The sequence below is a fragment of the Epinephelus fuscoguttatus genome, linkage group LG1, assembly GCF_011397635.1.
Source record: "Epinephelus fuscoguttatus linkage group LG1, E.fuscoguttatus.final_Chr_v1".
Lineage (NCBI taxonomy): Eukaryota > Metazoa > Chordata > Actinopteri > Perciformes > Serranidae > Epinephelus > Epinephelus fuscoguttatus.
The window spans coordinates 20,004,061-20,018,680 of NC_064752.1; the positions used below are offsets into that span (position 1 = coordinate 20,004,061).

Genomic DNA, 14,620 nt, shown 5'->3' on the forward strand with positions numbered 1-14,620 from the left:
ATTGGCTAAAGTTTATAGCCTATCAATATATACGACCACCAACTGGTCATTTTACCACTCCTTTTCATCAGAGGTGAATGCATAGGGTGTTAACAAGACATTCAATAAATGTTAATCAGGGCCGCTGGAAAAAAAAATTCTCCTGCCTATACAGAGACTGGAGACAGAGATTCCTATCTAATGAGTAGCAGCTTAGGTGTTTGTGCCACAAAGTTTTATTTCAACAACATACCCACCTTCAAGTGAAGCACGAGCTTCCTCGTTTTGCCTTTTTTCCCGTCTTGCTCGCTCCTGACTCGTGATGTCTTTTGGACGACATGTGGACAACTCTTCACCTGCTGCAGCTCTCACCCCGTCATTGCAGCTACGCATGTGCGGTCAGATTACAGGGCTCTTCTCTCCTTCCTCGAGCTGATTCTATGCGCGCCTCACGGTGGCGCATATGCGCAAATGCGTCCCCTCGCGCAAAATGTGGCACCCCCATGGAAGGTGAGGCCCTACGCACAGCGCGTGTTCTGCGTTTACGGAGGGGCGGCCCAGAAACCCGGGTTGAACTCTATTGATTTATCTACGTTTTAATAGACTGTCACCAATATTAGAAGGTATGGTCTTGTTTCTGAATATTAATACAGGATCACAATCTACTAACAATATAAAAATGATATGTAATCAACACAATTTAATGTCTGTATTAGTTTTTCGATTTAAGCTCTTTTCACAGCTTGATATTGTTGTTTCATATATGGTGTTAAAATGAGATTTTTTTTTGACGTTATTATATAAAATATTATTTTTTTATAATTTCATATATTTACAATGTACTGTTATATTTGAAATAAGATTAATTAAATAGAAAAGAAAACAAAATAAAACAACATTTTCCCGTGTTTCACCGGTTCACAAAACGGACGCACCATTTCCGGTCCGGTCCGGCTGTCAAATCCGTCCGCCACCCGGCGCCTCTCGTGCAAAGCAAGTTGTGCTTGAATGTGGCGCGTTCACGTCGTAGCACAAAAATTAACAAAAATTAACGTTACATCTCTAATAAACTTAAGCAAACCAGTAAGTGTTTTACGACTATTGACTTCACAGGCTAACTGCAGTGTTTTACTCTCCGTGCACGTCACAGCACCACGATACATGTCAAGTGAACCGAAGAGACTCTGCACGGACAACATGACCGTTAAAAAGATCGGAACCCACAACGGAACCTTCCACTGTGATGAAGTTCTGGCCTGTTTCTTTCTCCGTCAGCTACCCGAGTACAAGGTAGGCTCAGTGTGCTGCCATTGTGGGTTAAAGAGAGATGATATGTGTATTTGTATTGTTCCCTTAACTGCTGCTGTTTACGTGCAGTCTGTGTAGCTAATAACGTTACTTACTCTAAACCCTTGTTGTTAAAACCGCTCTTTAAAAATGATGCTTGTGTCTGCATTGGCTGAGTTTTAAGTACATTTTTATTTTATGTTTCTGTCACACATCTCATGTCATGTTGTAAGACTCCAGACGGGGGTGCTGTTGCACAGATGATGGAGCTCACAGGACTATCATAACATTATAGATTTATAATAATTTTAGTGTAATCATACATTTTAGGAGAAAATGCCACAGAAAAAGGTCAATAAAATAAACACAAACGTTACACCGCTGTAAAAATGTTCCCACATTCCCCTTTAGGGGTACAGACACATTTTAATGTAACTTATTAACTGAACATGCCTTCATTTTGTACTAATAAGCAGAATTACAACATCAATCCAGCATAACTGAGATTTCCCCAGTGTTTATATATGGCACAATCCCGGTCTCAAATGTAAACTAAGCCCCACCTAAAAACGTCAGACACCACTATGCAAATGGATGATACAGTCCTCACTCACAGGATATGTAATTTCATATAATGATTTCCATTACTGTATATGTTGATACAGTTATTTTTCTAGACAATGAATTGAGAAATTATTGGTCTGATCTCCCTCGCAAGTTAAATACCTAACGCATCAAGGCACTTCATCGCATAAAAAGAAAAAGATAAAAACGAAGATAGCTTAAATGAATAAGAGTTTCAGACTAAGAAGTATTACAAAATTGTTAAAGATGTACAATTTACAACACCAACACATAAAAAAACACAAACAAATTACAAATAAATCAATGAAGTGTTAAGAGTCTTTGCAAATCAGAGTCCTTTTCAGATGTTTTTTGAATAACAATGATGTAGCCTAGATGATGATCACAGGATGTTTATTATTCATATTTGAAAAAGACTCTTTAATTACATATGTAACATAACCACATGCAATTTTCAAGGGATGCATGGTATTTGTTTCTTTGCTGATATCCAATATGCCGATATATAACAACTCATTTGGCCGGTTACCAAAACTGGCATTGATATATCCACTTTTTTCCCACCTAATTTCAGTGATCATCAAGTCTCCTCTGTTGTGGAATTAACATCAGATTATGCATATATACTCTTATTGTGATGATGGAGACCTGAAATGCAATTCTTTATACTTGTCAGTATATGTAATATTTATTCATCCTGTGAAATCAGAAAAAGAATGTTGGGTGATTCCAATAGTTCATTTTAAAGCCAGTATCGTCCGATACCGATGTTGTACTGATATTATTGTACATCCCTACAATTTACACCACCCTTCAAAAATTTGGCTTCAGTTTTTATATCGATTTTTTTTCTAATTTCCTTCAATAAAAATAGCTATTTTAACAGAGATAAAGACAGTACAATTCAGATATCAGTTGTTTTATCAACATTTGGAATAGGTTTGACCGTAAAAGAAGAATTAAATTATTAAAACTTTCATTTAATGGATGTCCCCACTGTGTTGCATGACAAGGGTAAAGACTGTTGTAACCATTTCCCTGTAAGTGTGAATTTCTTTTCCAGTCTGGGAAAAAGCATATGTGACCTGAGATCATTATTAAGTTGTAACTGTGCTTTTAAGCTCTAAATGTTTTGTAAACCAGTTTCTTTCAGCCCCCTGCAGTCTACTCAATGGTTAAATTGAATAGATTTAAACTGTTAGTTTAGATTGTGTTTAACAGATATTCCCTAATACAATTCAAGTAGTGTGAACTCTAGACTTACTTTATGTTTCTTTATGTTTAAAGAATAGCTTCGCTAAAGCAACACTATTATAAATTCCAGCTTGTTTAAGTTACTACTGTCCACTTGACACTGAAACAGGATCCTGTTATGTTCCCCTTTAAGTCTGTGCACATTTTGATGCCAAGCTTCCAGTTTCTTTTACCAGTGACTGCGGACTTCTTCTCTTCTTATGCAACTGCTGCTCAGGGGGATCTTTGCCTCTCTCTGCTCTCTCAGTTGTCAGTCTGGTTGAAACATACAACGTTTTGTTCTTTATTTACAAAACATAACTTCTTTTGCAAAGCTTTCATACATAATAACATCTGTTCATAAATATAGAGTTGTCCTCTCAGCCATCTTACTGTACAGTACAGTAAAGCTTGATTGGGAACATTCTGTACCCAATCAAGGCGATTACAAACTTTTGAATGGCAGTGCATGTGAGCAAAAATTACAATTTGTGCCTGTTCAAGCTCAAACCCTGCTATAGTCCTGCTTCCAGCGGGTCCAATTAGGGTCACACTCTTGTCATAATTAACGGTCTTGGTGGAATTCATTTAAATGCATTTGGCTCTTTGATTGAACAGTTCAGAAAACCTAAATGAGGCCTATACATAAAATCCAGATGTCATTTCTTTCCTGGAAATTGGATGCCTGATTATAGATGATTGCAGATCTGACAAACTTTCTATTCATTGCACAGGATGCGGAGATCATTCGGACCAGGGACCCGACACAGCTGGCAGAGTGCGACATCGTTGTGGACGTGGGGGGAGAGTTTGACCCAAAGAGGCATCGCTATGACCATCATCAGAGGTACAAATCAAATTTTGCAGTAAGCTGCAGCAAAGAGACTGAGTTAATTAAGTTTTTGACTTCAATAAATGTTAGGATATTATGAAGTAAGACAGGGGAATATATTAATAGTTATTGTTCATCACCTGTCATGGTAATCACATTGTGGGTTTATTTTAATAAAGCAAAGTGTGATACAGTGTTTCTTCTTGAATCAATACTGAATTAATACAACACAACTTACTTTCTCACAGAGAAGTTTAGTGAAATGTTTAATGCCTACCGAAAGTTTTACTTTAGACTAGCATGTACTCCACTTCCACCAAAGACGGTGATGTTATATTCTTTGCATAAACAGTGTAATATACATTTGAATCAGTGCTGGAGTAAGGTTTGTTTTTTCACTCTGATTACTTACCATTTATTTGGTTAAAAAAATGAACTTTTTTTTTTTTTTTTAACTGACGCAAAACTACCCAAGCATCGTAAAATATGTGTCTTTCATGTCAGCCATTTTTAAAATGTCATAGCTGTGAAGCACAGGGTAACTAATATTATTAATGACGGCTTAGCCATTTAAATGTACCAGTTAGTTATGTCATCGAGCCAGCCACCATAATGAATCTGTTGAGTTACACCCAGGCTTCTCCTGTTTTAACCTGTCATAGTGTTTGAAATGAAAAAGAGCAACTGTCTTGGTGTTCATCAGAGCAGAGATATTATTGGCCAGTTGAAGCTCAGAACAGATACATCTTTATCAGTTGTAGCTGAAACACTTGTGTAATTGGTTAATGGAGCAATGGGAAGTTTAGTGGCAGCTATTTTGATAATTGATTTGGTCGTACAGGTACATTTTCAAACAAAAAAAAGTCATTTGCAAATGAGAGTCATTTTAAATGGAATATCTTTTGGTTTTGGACCATTGATCAGACAAATAAAGCTAAGTGAAGAAGTCTCCTTAGAGACTGGAAAACAATGGGCATTTTTTAAAACTATTTTATTTTTTGTAGGCAAAATGATTTAACAAGAAAATAATTGTCAGATTAATCAATAATGAAAGCAATATGTAGTAGCTGTCCTGAGAATATGTCACTTTGGGCTTTGAGATTTTTTGCAAAACAACTACTCTACTGAGAAACTAAGTGGCCGATTAATCAGTAATGATTTTAGTATTTCATTGCAGCTCAATAATCAACAAATTTGGCAGATTAGTAACATAAACTGTTACGTCCGTGACGTCACCCATTGGTTTGTTGACTGATGTTTTGAAGCCTCGACTTAGGCATTTCTCCGGTCACTATCGTGGATTTTTGGAGCCGTATTTGGACAAAAGGTTGACGCTGTGGAGGAGCGAGGGGTGGATCTGACTCATAGACTCATTGCTTGTCACTCACGTGGCCCCTCCCTTAAATATGCATAACTTTAGGTCTTATAAAATGTAAACCCTTGAGTTATATAGAAGTTCACCCCTGTACAGTTGTCAGGAAGGGGAAATTATCTATAGAGACCCAAACCGTTTTTAGTACCAGGCTATAAACATGTTTATTTCAGCTGTAAAGTTGGGCATTTTAAAATGGGGATCTATGGAGATTTACTCTGATTTGGAGCCAGCCTCAAGTGGCCATTAGACAAACGGCAGTTTTTGGCACTTCCATATTGGCGTCTTTTCCAGCCTCTTAAGTTGCCGCTTGATTAGTACAGTAACTGATTGCCATAGAAATTTAAAACCAGAAAACAACATTGCATAGTTTATCCACGAGAGAGATGAGAAATTTTTCAACTGCAAAATGCACATATCTTAGTAACAAGCAAGGGATTCTTCTAAAAAATATTCTTATATAATATTTTAATGCAAAAAAAAGATTTTACAGGCTAATATATCATTGTCAAATTTTTAAAACACTGTGATATTAATATCAGTATCCGCCTCAGTAATCCAGCAGGAACACACACTGTTTACTGCTAAATTTCCTGCCAAAGTTCCTTCCGAATGATTGCATTCACTCATAGTCTCATCACGTTGAGTAATCAGCCTATTCCAGATGTCTTGTCAGTTTAATGTCCTGATGATAATCAGAGATAGCTTTTATGACCACGGTGATAAAGATATGCCAGGGCTCTCTTCCTGGCAGGTGGTTAGTGATAATTAGCGCTCCTTCAATTGAATGCTCCCCTGCTGCTGGTTCACGAGGCACAGAGGCTGCCACGACACCGCGAGGGGCCGCAGGAGAATGTGGCTGTCACTCACACGCGCCGATGGAGGCAAGATGGTTGTGATGGCAGGCGTGGATGTAAGTGGGCTCGGGTGCTGGAGGAAGTTGGAGAACAATCGGAGTCCTCATATTAATTTAAAATTAGTAACAGTGCACAGATGAAGTTGACAGCAGCATCAGTACATCACAGTAAGAAGGAGCCTGAAATTAAAACATAGGAGGAGGAGTTAGGCATTTTGGGAAATACTCTTATTTGCTTTTTTTGTCGAGAGTTAGATGAGATTGACACCACTGTCAGATCGGTCTGTTTAACATGAAGCTTGCACCAGCAGCCTGCTAGCTTAGCTTAGCATATGTACACCTCTATCCAAAGGCAACTAAATCTGCCTATCAGCACCTGTGAAGCTCACTGTTTAACACAGCATAGCCTGTCAGAACCAAAGAGTAAAAAGGCCAATTCACCATTACTATACTTGGCAGTCTTGTTGTCACTATGAGGTTGCTAAGCAACCAACTGAGACTCCAGGACAGTGACTGTGGGTGAGTTCCAAATCACGTACTTTTTCTTTTAACGTTTAGTTTGTATTGCAGCTGCCCTTACAAAGTACATGCAGCCATACTACTTTCTCATAACATAACGCCCCGAACTTTGTCCCTCTTTCTTACATATCCATTACTGTGGAGACATACATTGTAGATTCTAACATATTCATGACAATGAAATTACATATGCGTTGCATGTTTCATGTGTCATTGTTATTTCCATAGTTATGTCCTTCGGTTGTTGCTAATCTTTATGATTATTTTGTTTACTTAAACAATTAATATTCCTATTTTTACGATTCATCAGTCAGGTGAATGTGCTGTCATCTGTCTCCGCAGCTTCTGAAAACTGTCATGAGCTGTCCATCAGCTTTCAACAAGCTGTAAACCTGTCAGGTGGCTGCAGCTCAGTCGATGTGACGTATCTTCCGCTGCCTAGAGTGTGGGTCAGAATAGCCAGAGAAGCATACTGGCTTGCATAGTACAAAATAAAACCGGATGTACATCCTGGTATTTTTGGCATTCTGCATTTGACATACTATAAATCATTCTCTGGCATACTAAATAGTATGGTAGCATGGGTATTGTAACACACTGTGTATATAAAGAGGGATGGCATGACAGCACCTCAAAAGTAAAGCCAAAACATCTTGATCACCCCCTAGTGGCTGGCTGATGCCCCCTCCATGTTAGCAGATGGGACACTGGCCCAAATAAGAAAAAAATTATAGTACACGTCAAACTTTTTTAAAGATGGTTTCTTATCACACTGATGCATTTTCAAATGTTCATTTTTTTGATAAGTGTGGTCTTTATTAGTTATTTGATGCTATAAAAAGGGGGAGTAATATCATGATCGACAACTGTGTGTGTCAATCTGTGTTGGGTCAGAGGGTTGTATGGACGCCATAGATGTGTGAAAAGACTGCATACAGTGTTGGCTCGTGAAGCCAAAAGAGTTCAACTTCCTTGGTGTAAAATTACCCAGATCACTGACATCTTTGGGCTCATAGAGGAGATGCACCAGAGACACCAGAGTATAAAAAGTAAAATGATGATTTGATAAAATTATTTAACTATGTGGCTCAGGCTTTCAAAATGTTATCAGATTGAATGCATCACATCCTAATAGGACAAAAAAATGTATCCAGTGATTTACAGACGTCTCTTTCCTAATGGACAGTTATTAGGCCATCTTTGCTTGTTTTTCATCTAAACTTTGGAACAGACAATCCTATATGCGATTACAAATGATTTCCCCTCAAACTAATGCCTCAAAACAAAAAGAAGAAGGTGAAAAACTTTTATCTTTGACATTTTTATTTTCTTAAGTTTCTTAAGCAGGGAATAAAATGCCTGTAAGAGTTGGAGGCCTGAGAAATGTTCTCCAAACACTGACTGAAGGTTAATAAAGCACAGTGGATTAGATCTGGCAGGGAATGCGTTTGTGGTTGCTCACAGTAAGAACGGCACTCAGTGCTCCCACTCAGGAAAGAAATAAAAGTAAGCAAATATGAGTTTACAGCAGAGATGAATGCATTGTGCATTTTGCAGCACCTACCATCAGCAGAGAAATGTAGATAAGCTGTTCTCATGCAGTTTTGTGTTTTTTTAATTTAAGTTTTCTGCTGCTGGCTGTGTGGATTCACTGATGGAGCAGGCATCCACTTCCCCTGAATTCACCAAAATTCTGTAATGCATGATAACATGGCCACAGACACGGGAGAGTATTAAGGCCAGGCATAAGGGGAGAAAATGAGATGAGGATTTTTTTATTTTTATTTTGCATTACAAGAATGAAGTCGTATTGTTGTGAATGAAGTTTAAATGTTGAGAATTAAATCAACTCCTCTGGTCCATCACATCATATTTTGTGATACAACATATCCCCTCTGGATTGCAGGCAGTGTAACCATCGATAACCTTGCATCTGTCCATTGCCAGATATTTCAGTTTGCACAAATGCAGCCACCTCTTCTACATTTGCGTGGTTTCGCCTTCTGAACAGACACAGTTTTCGGCACAATCTCTTCAAAATCCTGATACTTATGACCACACTATATTTATGCACTAAAGGAAAAGAAATCGCCTTATTTTTTAAACTGATTCTGAAGTACAATTTCACCAATTCACCCACACAAAGCATTTTGTAGAGGCAGCCATATGGGCAAATGCTAGCAGTTTGATTTATCCTTTCAAAAGTTTGACTTGAATTGTCGAAATGTCAGGTTTATTCATATAAACTTTAATCCCAATATTTTGGCTTTATTCTCGTAATGCAAAAAAAACCCACTTTAATGCCAGTTAAATTGACATTAAAGTTTTATGTGTCATCTGTAAAGATAATTTATATCTTGTATGTAACTCAATATGTCACTGTAAAAATAAACACAGGCCTTGATAATTCCTCTCCTATAAATGTGATACAACATATTTGGCGCCGTCCCTAATCTTGCAGCACTTAGTTACAAATATTAATTTGTTCTCAAATCTTACTAAAATCATTTTCCCAGAAAAGAAGGGGTTAAACCAGCAGTGAGCCAGAGACCATTACACTTTCTGAAGCACTCCTATAAAGTGATTTGGATCGTCTCTGCAGTACCGAGGGTCACAGTGAGATCTAAATGAATTAAAAAGGAACATTCCCTGAACGCTCCTAACCTGGTTGAAATATCTCAAAATACATAAATAGATTCTTAGTCTGAATCTTTTTAAACCAAAGGGGAAAAAGATGGTTTGGAGATGAGCCAGTCATTAGTAGGATACAGTACAAGGGGTCAAGAACACTCTGACCTTTATTTGTTTACAGCAAGAAGGAAAGCACCAGTAGAAGCACAGACGATTGTCAGTGTGTTCTCAGTGAATGACATAATACCAACCAAGGTCATTATGACAGGAGCAATGAAACCCTTTTTGTCATATCACGGTCATATTTCCTCTCATTTTTCCACTATCCACTATTTGTTCTCATTTTGTCAGTACCAATCTATTTCTGGGATTCACTAATGTTTTCTTATTTTTGCTCTTCTCTTAGGTAAGAGACAGTTCTACATGTGGTCGAGGGCACTTTTACCAAGATATGAGAAAAAAAAAAACATGCTTTCACAGTTCACAAATTATTAGTCCAAATAAATAAGTTTTAGGAACATAAAAAAATGCATGAATGTTATATAATCAGATTGAGATTATTGTGTTTTAGAGTCATTATAATGATTGAACTATTAAATTTGAGGGTTAAAGAAATCATACTATACTTGGTCCAATGATCCTAATTACTGTAATTTCATTTACTGTGCGTCTTGCTGCTGATTAACTAAGTAACACTGATGATAGTCAAGGACTGAAACGTTTACTGCTGTTTTTACTTTAGTTTTGCACTCTGAGCATCATTTTTTGTGCACTGATGTCTTAAATAAATAGACTATTTTTGCACTGATCCCAGCTTGTGGACCTTTTTGTGGCTTTCTAGCCCAGTTACATTGGTGTGCAGGTATCTCCTCTGTTGTCCTTTCTTGTTTGTCTATTGTACGATGCACCCAAGACAAAGTTTTGTTTCCCCAAGAAGGCACAGATGCACAGCAGCCCTAAGACTTTGCAGGGACTAACTAAGTACATTTACTCACGTACAATTTGACAATTTGAGTATAAAAAACTTTCTGCAACTTTCCATTTCTACTCCACTACATTTCAGATGGAAATTTTGTACTTTTTACTCCACTACAATCATTTAATAACTTAAGTTACTTGTTACTTTATGAATTAAGATTTTTTGCACACAATTATTTTAATGCAGAAACATTTAATGGCTCCAGCTTCTCAAACATGATGTCATTGCTGCTGAATACTTCTGCATCATTGCTGCTGAAATGACATTGACAGCATCACAAATCCTTTGCCTTTTCTGTTCATTCTCTTCATTGTTATTTTTTCCTGTAACACCAGTACTAACCCTCTGGAAAATTACATGTTCACTTTGGTTATGTTTATTTAACAGTACATCAGTGTCACTACTGCAGAAGTTCTTACAGCCTTTTTCGGTGGCGTCTCTCCAGTTCACATGTGCCAAAGTCTTTACACACAGCACCACACCTGCTCTTATATAGTGTTTAAGGGGCGTCAGCTATGCTTAAAGGTTACTTAAGATCAAGTGGGATTCATCATTCAGAACACCTGAGTGAGAGCGGATTTGGATGGTTAAGAACGTTTGATGCATCTGGAGTTGACTTCTCTTGTTTTTCTTTTGGTGGAAAATTAAAGAGAAAATATAGAAATTTAAGAGAATGTTGCTGTATCAGGCCAATTCTTTTGAAAAGTCGACTTCCAAAGCTTGAAAGGCCACACTGTGCTCTTTTACAGTTTCACAAATTTCCTATCATTTTAAGGCACTACTGTGCACAGAATGACAGGAAATTACCTGCCAGTACTTTTTTTTTCAGAAAGTGCTTGAATAGCTTCTCTGAGGCTTCAAGTAAGAAATATATTCATGAAGCTTTATTTTGTGCACACAGTAAATAGGATGCAATAAAGCCATTGTTTATTATAAGCATAAGGAAGTGATGCAGCTGGTGCAATATGGAAATCATAGTCAGTAATACTTAATTCTTGCCAAAGTATTTCCAACTCTTGGTTTATATTCTTTCTTACTAACATATATTAATGTAGTTCTGTATGGCAAGTTTACCATGTGTAACTTCACACTGAGTTTGATGACTTCTCTCTTTTTCAGCTATTCTCCATTTCTCCATGTCATTTTCCTCTCGCTCATTCACTCCCATCTCCTGGTAATCAGCATAGAAACGCCTCAGCTTGGCCAATTAGTCCTTTAATGGCTGTGATTACCCCCTGCTTCCCTAGCATGTCACTCATTCATTTGACGGTCTGTTTTCCGCTGTGCCACAGCCCAAGCATCCTAATTAAGCCTGAATTAAATGACCAGCGGTGGCTGGGCGCTGGAGCCCACCCATCTCAGCACGTGGCTGAGAAGAGACCTCCGGTGGCTTTTATTCGTGTGTGCTCACGCTGACTAACATGCCAGCGCATGCATGCTTTCTCTCTCTCTTTCTGGTCAATGCAACGTCACTCTGAAGCTTAGACGAATATAATTTATTAATTTATAGTAAAAAATCAGGTGCTCTTCAAGGATATGTCAAGTCGTCATGTAAGAACAGGAAGCGAGAGGCCTGTTGCAGTAACAAACTCTTTAATTTCCTTTATATATTTTCTCTTAATTTTTGGTTAAGAGTTGAAATTAGAGAAGTCGACTCCAGATGCACCAAATGGTCTTAACCATCCAGATTTGCTCTTACTCGGGTGTGCTGAATGATGAATCCCACTTGCTCATAAGTAACCTTTCAGCATAGGTAACACCCCCTAAACACTATGTAAGGGCAGGTGTGCTGATACTCACACATGCCCAAGAATCGGAGAGATGCCGAAGAAGAAGAAGAAGAAGAAGAAGAAGAAGAAGAAGAAGAAGAAGAAGAAGAAGAAGAAGAAGACGAAGACGAAGACGAAGACGAAGAAGAAGAAGAAGACGAAGACGAAGACGAAGAAGAAGAAGAAGAGTCGGTACAGGTGTTACAGAAAATAAAAAAACCCAGGAATGGCAAAACATTAGTGATGATGTAAATGTTGTGTAAGAAGCAGCGGTAATTGTTACTACTAAAAGTACAAATACCACTCTGTAAAAATACCCTGTTAAAACTAAAAGTACTGCATTGAAAATGTTGCTTGAGTCAAAGTATGTAAGTACAATCAAGAAAATGTATCTAAGTATTAAAAGTAAAAGTACTCAGTGCAGAAAACTGTAAATCAATTTCATAAATGAAAATATTTTAAATTAAAGGCAGTAGATTCTCATATTTAGCAGCTGGAACCCTGAAATGTATTTGCATTAGAAAATGACTGAAATGATTATTAAAATAGTTGACAGTTAATGTTCTAATCAATCTACTAATCATTTCAGTTGTACTTGTGTATTTTCATATGGTGTGTGAGCAAAAATCTTAATTTGTAAAGTGGTAACTAAAGTTATGAAATTATTGTAGTGGAATAAGAAGTACAATATTATCATCTGAAGTGTAGTGGAGTAGAAGTAGAAAGTATCACGAGATCACAATACTCAAGTAACGTAAAAGTACCTCAGATTTGTACTTAGGTCCAGTACTTGAGTAAATGTAGAGGGATGTACAGTATCTGAAATTACAGTAAGTGGGATCAATTTATCAAATACAGTAGTATTTCCTCAGCCCTGAAATGCAATAATCAAATCATTATGATTGCTCTAAAATATAATCAAAATTTGATAACATGAAATACATTCTTTTTTTTAAATGTTACTCAGAACATGTAAAAAAAATATTGTGTTTCCTTGCAGCGTACAAACAATTTGTGGATTGTGAAAACTAAATGTTTTTCTCTAATCTTTGTAAGAGCGCTCCCGACCACTCAAATTTTCTCTTACCTAAGAGAAGAGCAAACATTTGAAAACATTAGTGAATCCCAGAATTCAGTGAGTACGAACGAAATCAGAACAAATCACGTGGATATGAACAAAAAACTGGGGAAAATCTGTTCGTATATTGCTTCCTGCATGAGGCCCAGTGACTGTCCAGCTTACTTAACTTCCATGGTTAATCCATGGTATAGGTCTACAGTTTAAAAAGCATCTGAGGCACTCTGACTGTCAGTAAAACTCCTTTATGTTAAAAACCATTAGTAAAGGATTTTTACTTACAACCTGGATGCTTTGGATGTCAGTCTGTGTTCAGTTACTTGACTGGCTTTGGTATTGATTGATTGGATATTGTCTGCCTACAGACCACACAGTGTTTTCGCTTTTTTTAGCAACAATATAAGCTGTTTTATATTTCCTTTATATGTTGGAGATATGGTAGACAATACAAGTATACTGCTGTCAGCAAACATGCCAATCATCTCAGCTCATACTTAGACTAAATTATTTTTTTTTTACATGAGCAAATCTACTATCTGCATGTTATTGTCACTACTAAATTTGTTAAGGAGGGAATATGTTTTAAATTATTTCCGTCACTGATTGTTGGCTTTGTCAAAAAAAAAAAGTTAAAAATATCTATCAAAGTGTCCCCAAAGCTCAAGCTGATGTTTCCAAATTGCTTTCTTTGTCAGACCAACAGTCTGTAAGCCAAAGATATTCAGTTTACAATGATATAAAACAGGACATTTTATAAACTACATGATTAATGGATCAATTGAAAAACAAATTACTCGATGTATTTATAATGATTTTATGTTACGGCACAATTCTGTATACTACTTATTGTTTATCTTTATTTCTTTTAACACCATCTGCAGCAGCACAATCTCACTCTTATGCATTATGCACCAATTACATACAGTAAAGGCTAATATGTGGGGCTGGCATCTGTTTCAAAACATCATACATGCGCAAGCTTTAGACAGTTTTTACATTACAACCTTTTCCATCCACTGTGAACAGAATATTGTGTTGTTGTTAAAAGGCTTTTCTGTTGCAGTCAGCTAACATAATACCCTCTCTTTGTTCAGGACCTTTGCAGAGAGCTTCCACAGCCTGTGTCCAGAGAAGCCATGGGTGACCAAGCTCAGCTCAGCCGGCCTGGTCTACCTGCACTTCGGTCGTCAGCTGCTGGCCCAGCTGACGCAGCTGAAGGAGGGCGACAAGCAGCTGGAGGTGCTCTACGATAAGGTGAGAGGGAGAGGATGACGGATTTACAGCGGGCAAAGTCGATTTCGTCATGAATCACAAAAGAATCAAAGGACACTTATCTCTGTGCGCTGCACTTTGCTTGCTCCTTGGCTGTTTTAAAATAGACACCATGAAGCCTCTGACCATGGTGAACTAAATACTCAGATATTCTAACCTTTATAAATATATCTTTTTGTCATATTTGCTGAAATTGTCACTATATTCACACATTAAGACATGAGACAG

At 37.3% G+C, this 14,620-nt stretch overlaps 1 protein-coding gene across 1 annotated transcript in view; it reads left to right on the forward strand.

The window, feature by feature from the left end:
• The first annotated feature begins 932 nt into the window (after positions 1 to 932).
• myg1 (myg1 exonuclease) overlaps positions 933 to 14,620 on the forward strand; it is a 40,159-nt gene continuing 26,471 nt past the window's right edge. Inside the window, exons 1-3 of the mRNA XM_049589070.1 lie at positions 933 to 1,269; positions 3,819 to 3,931; positions 14,215 to 14,374. Coding sequence (XP_049445027.1) covers positions 988 to 1,269; positions 3,819 to 3,931; positions 14,215 to 14,374 — 555 coding nt within the window. The 5' untranslated portion in view covers positions 933 to 987. The remainder of the gene's footprint in view (positions 1,270 to 3,818; positions 3,932 to 14,214; positions 14,375 to 14,620) is intronic.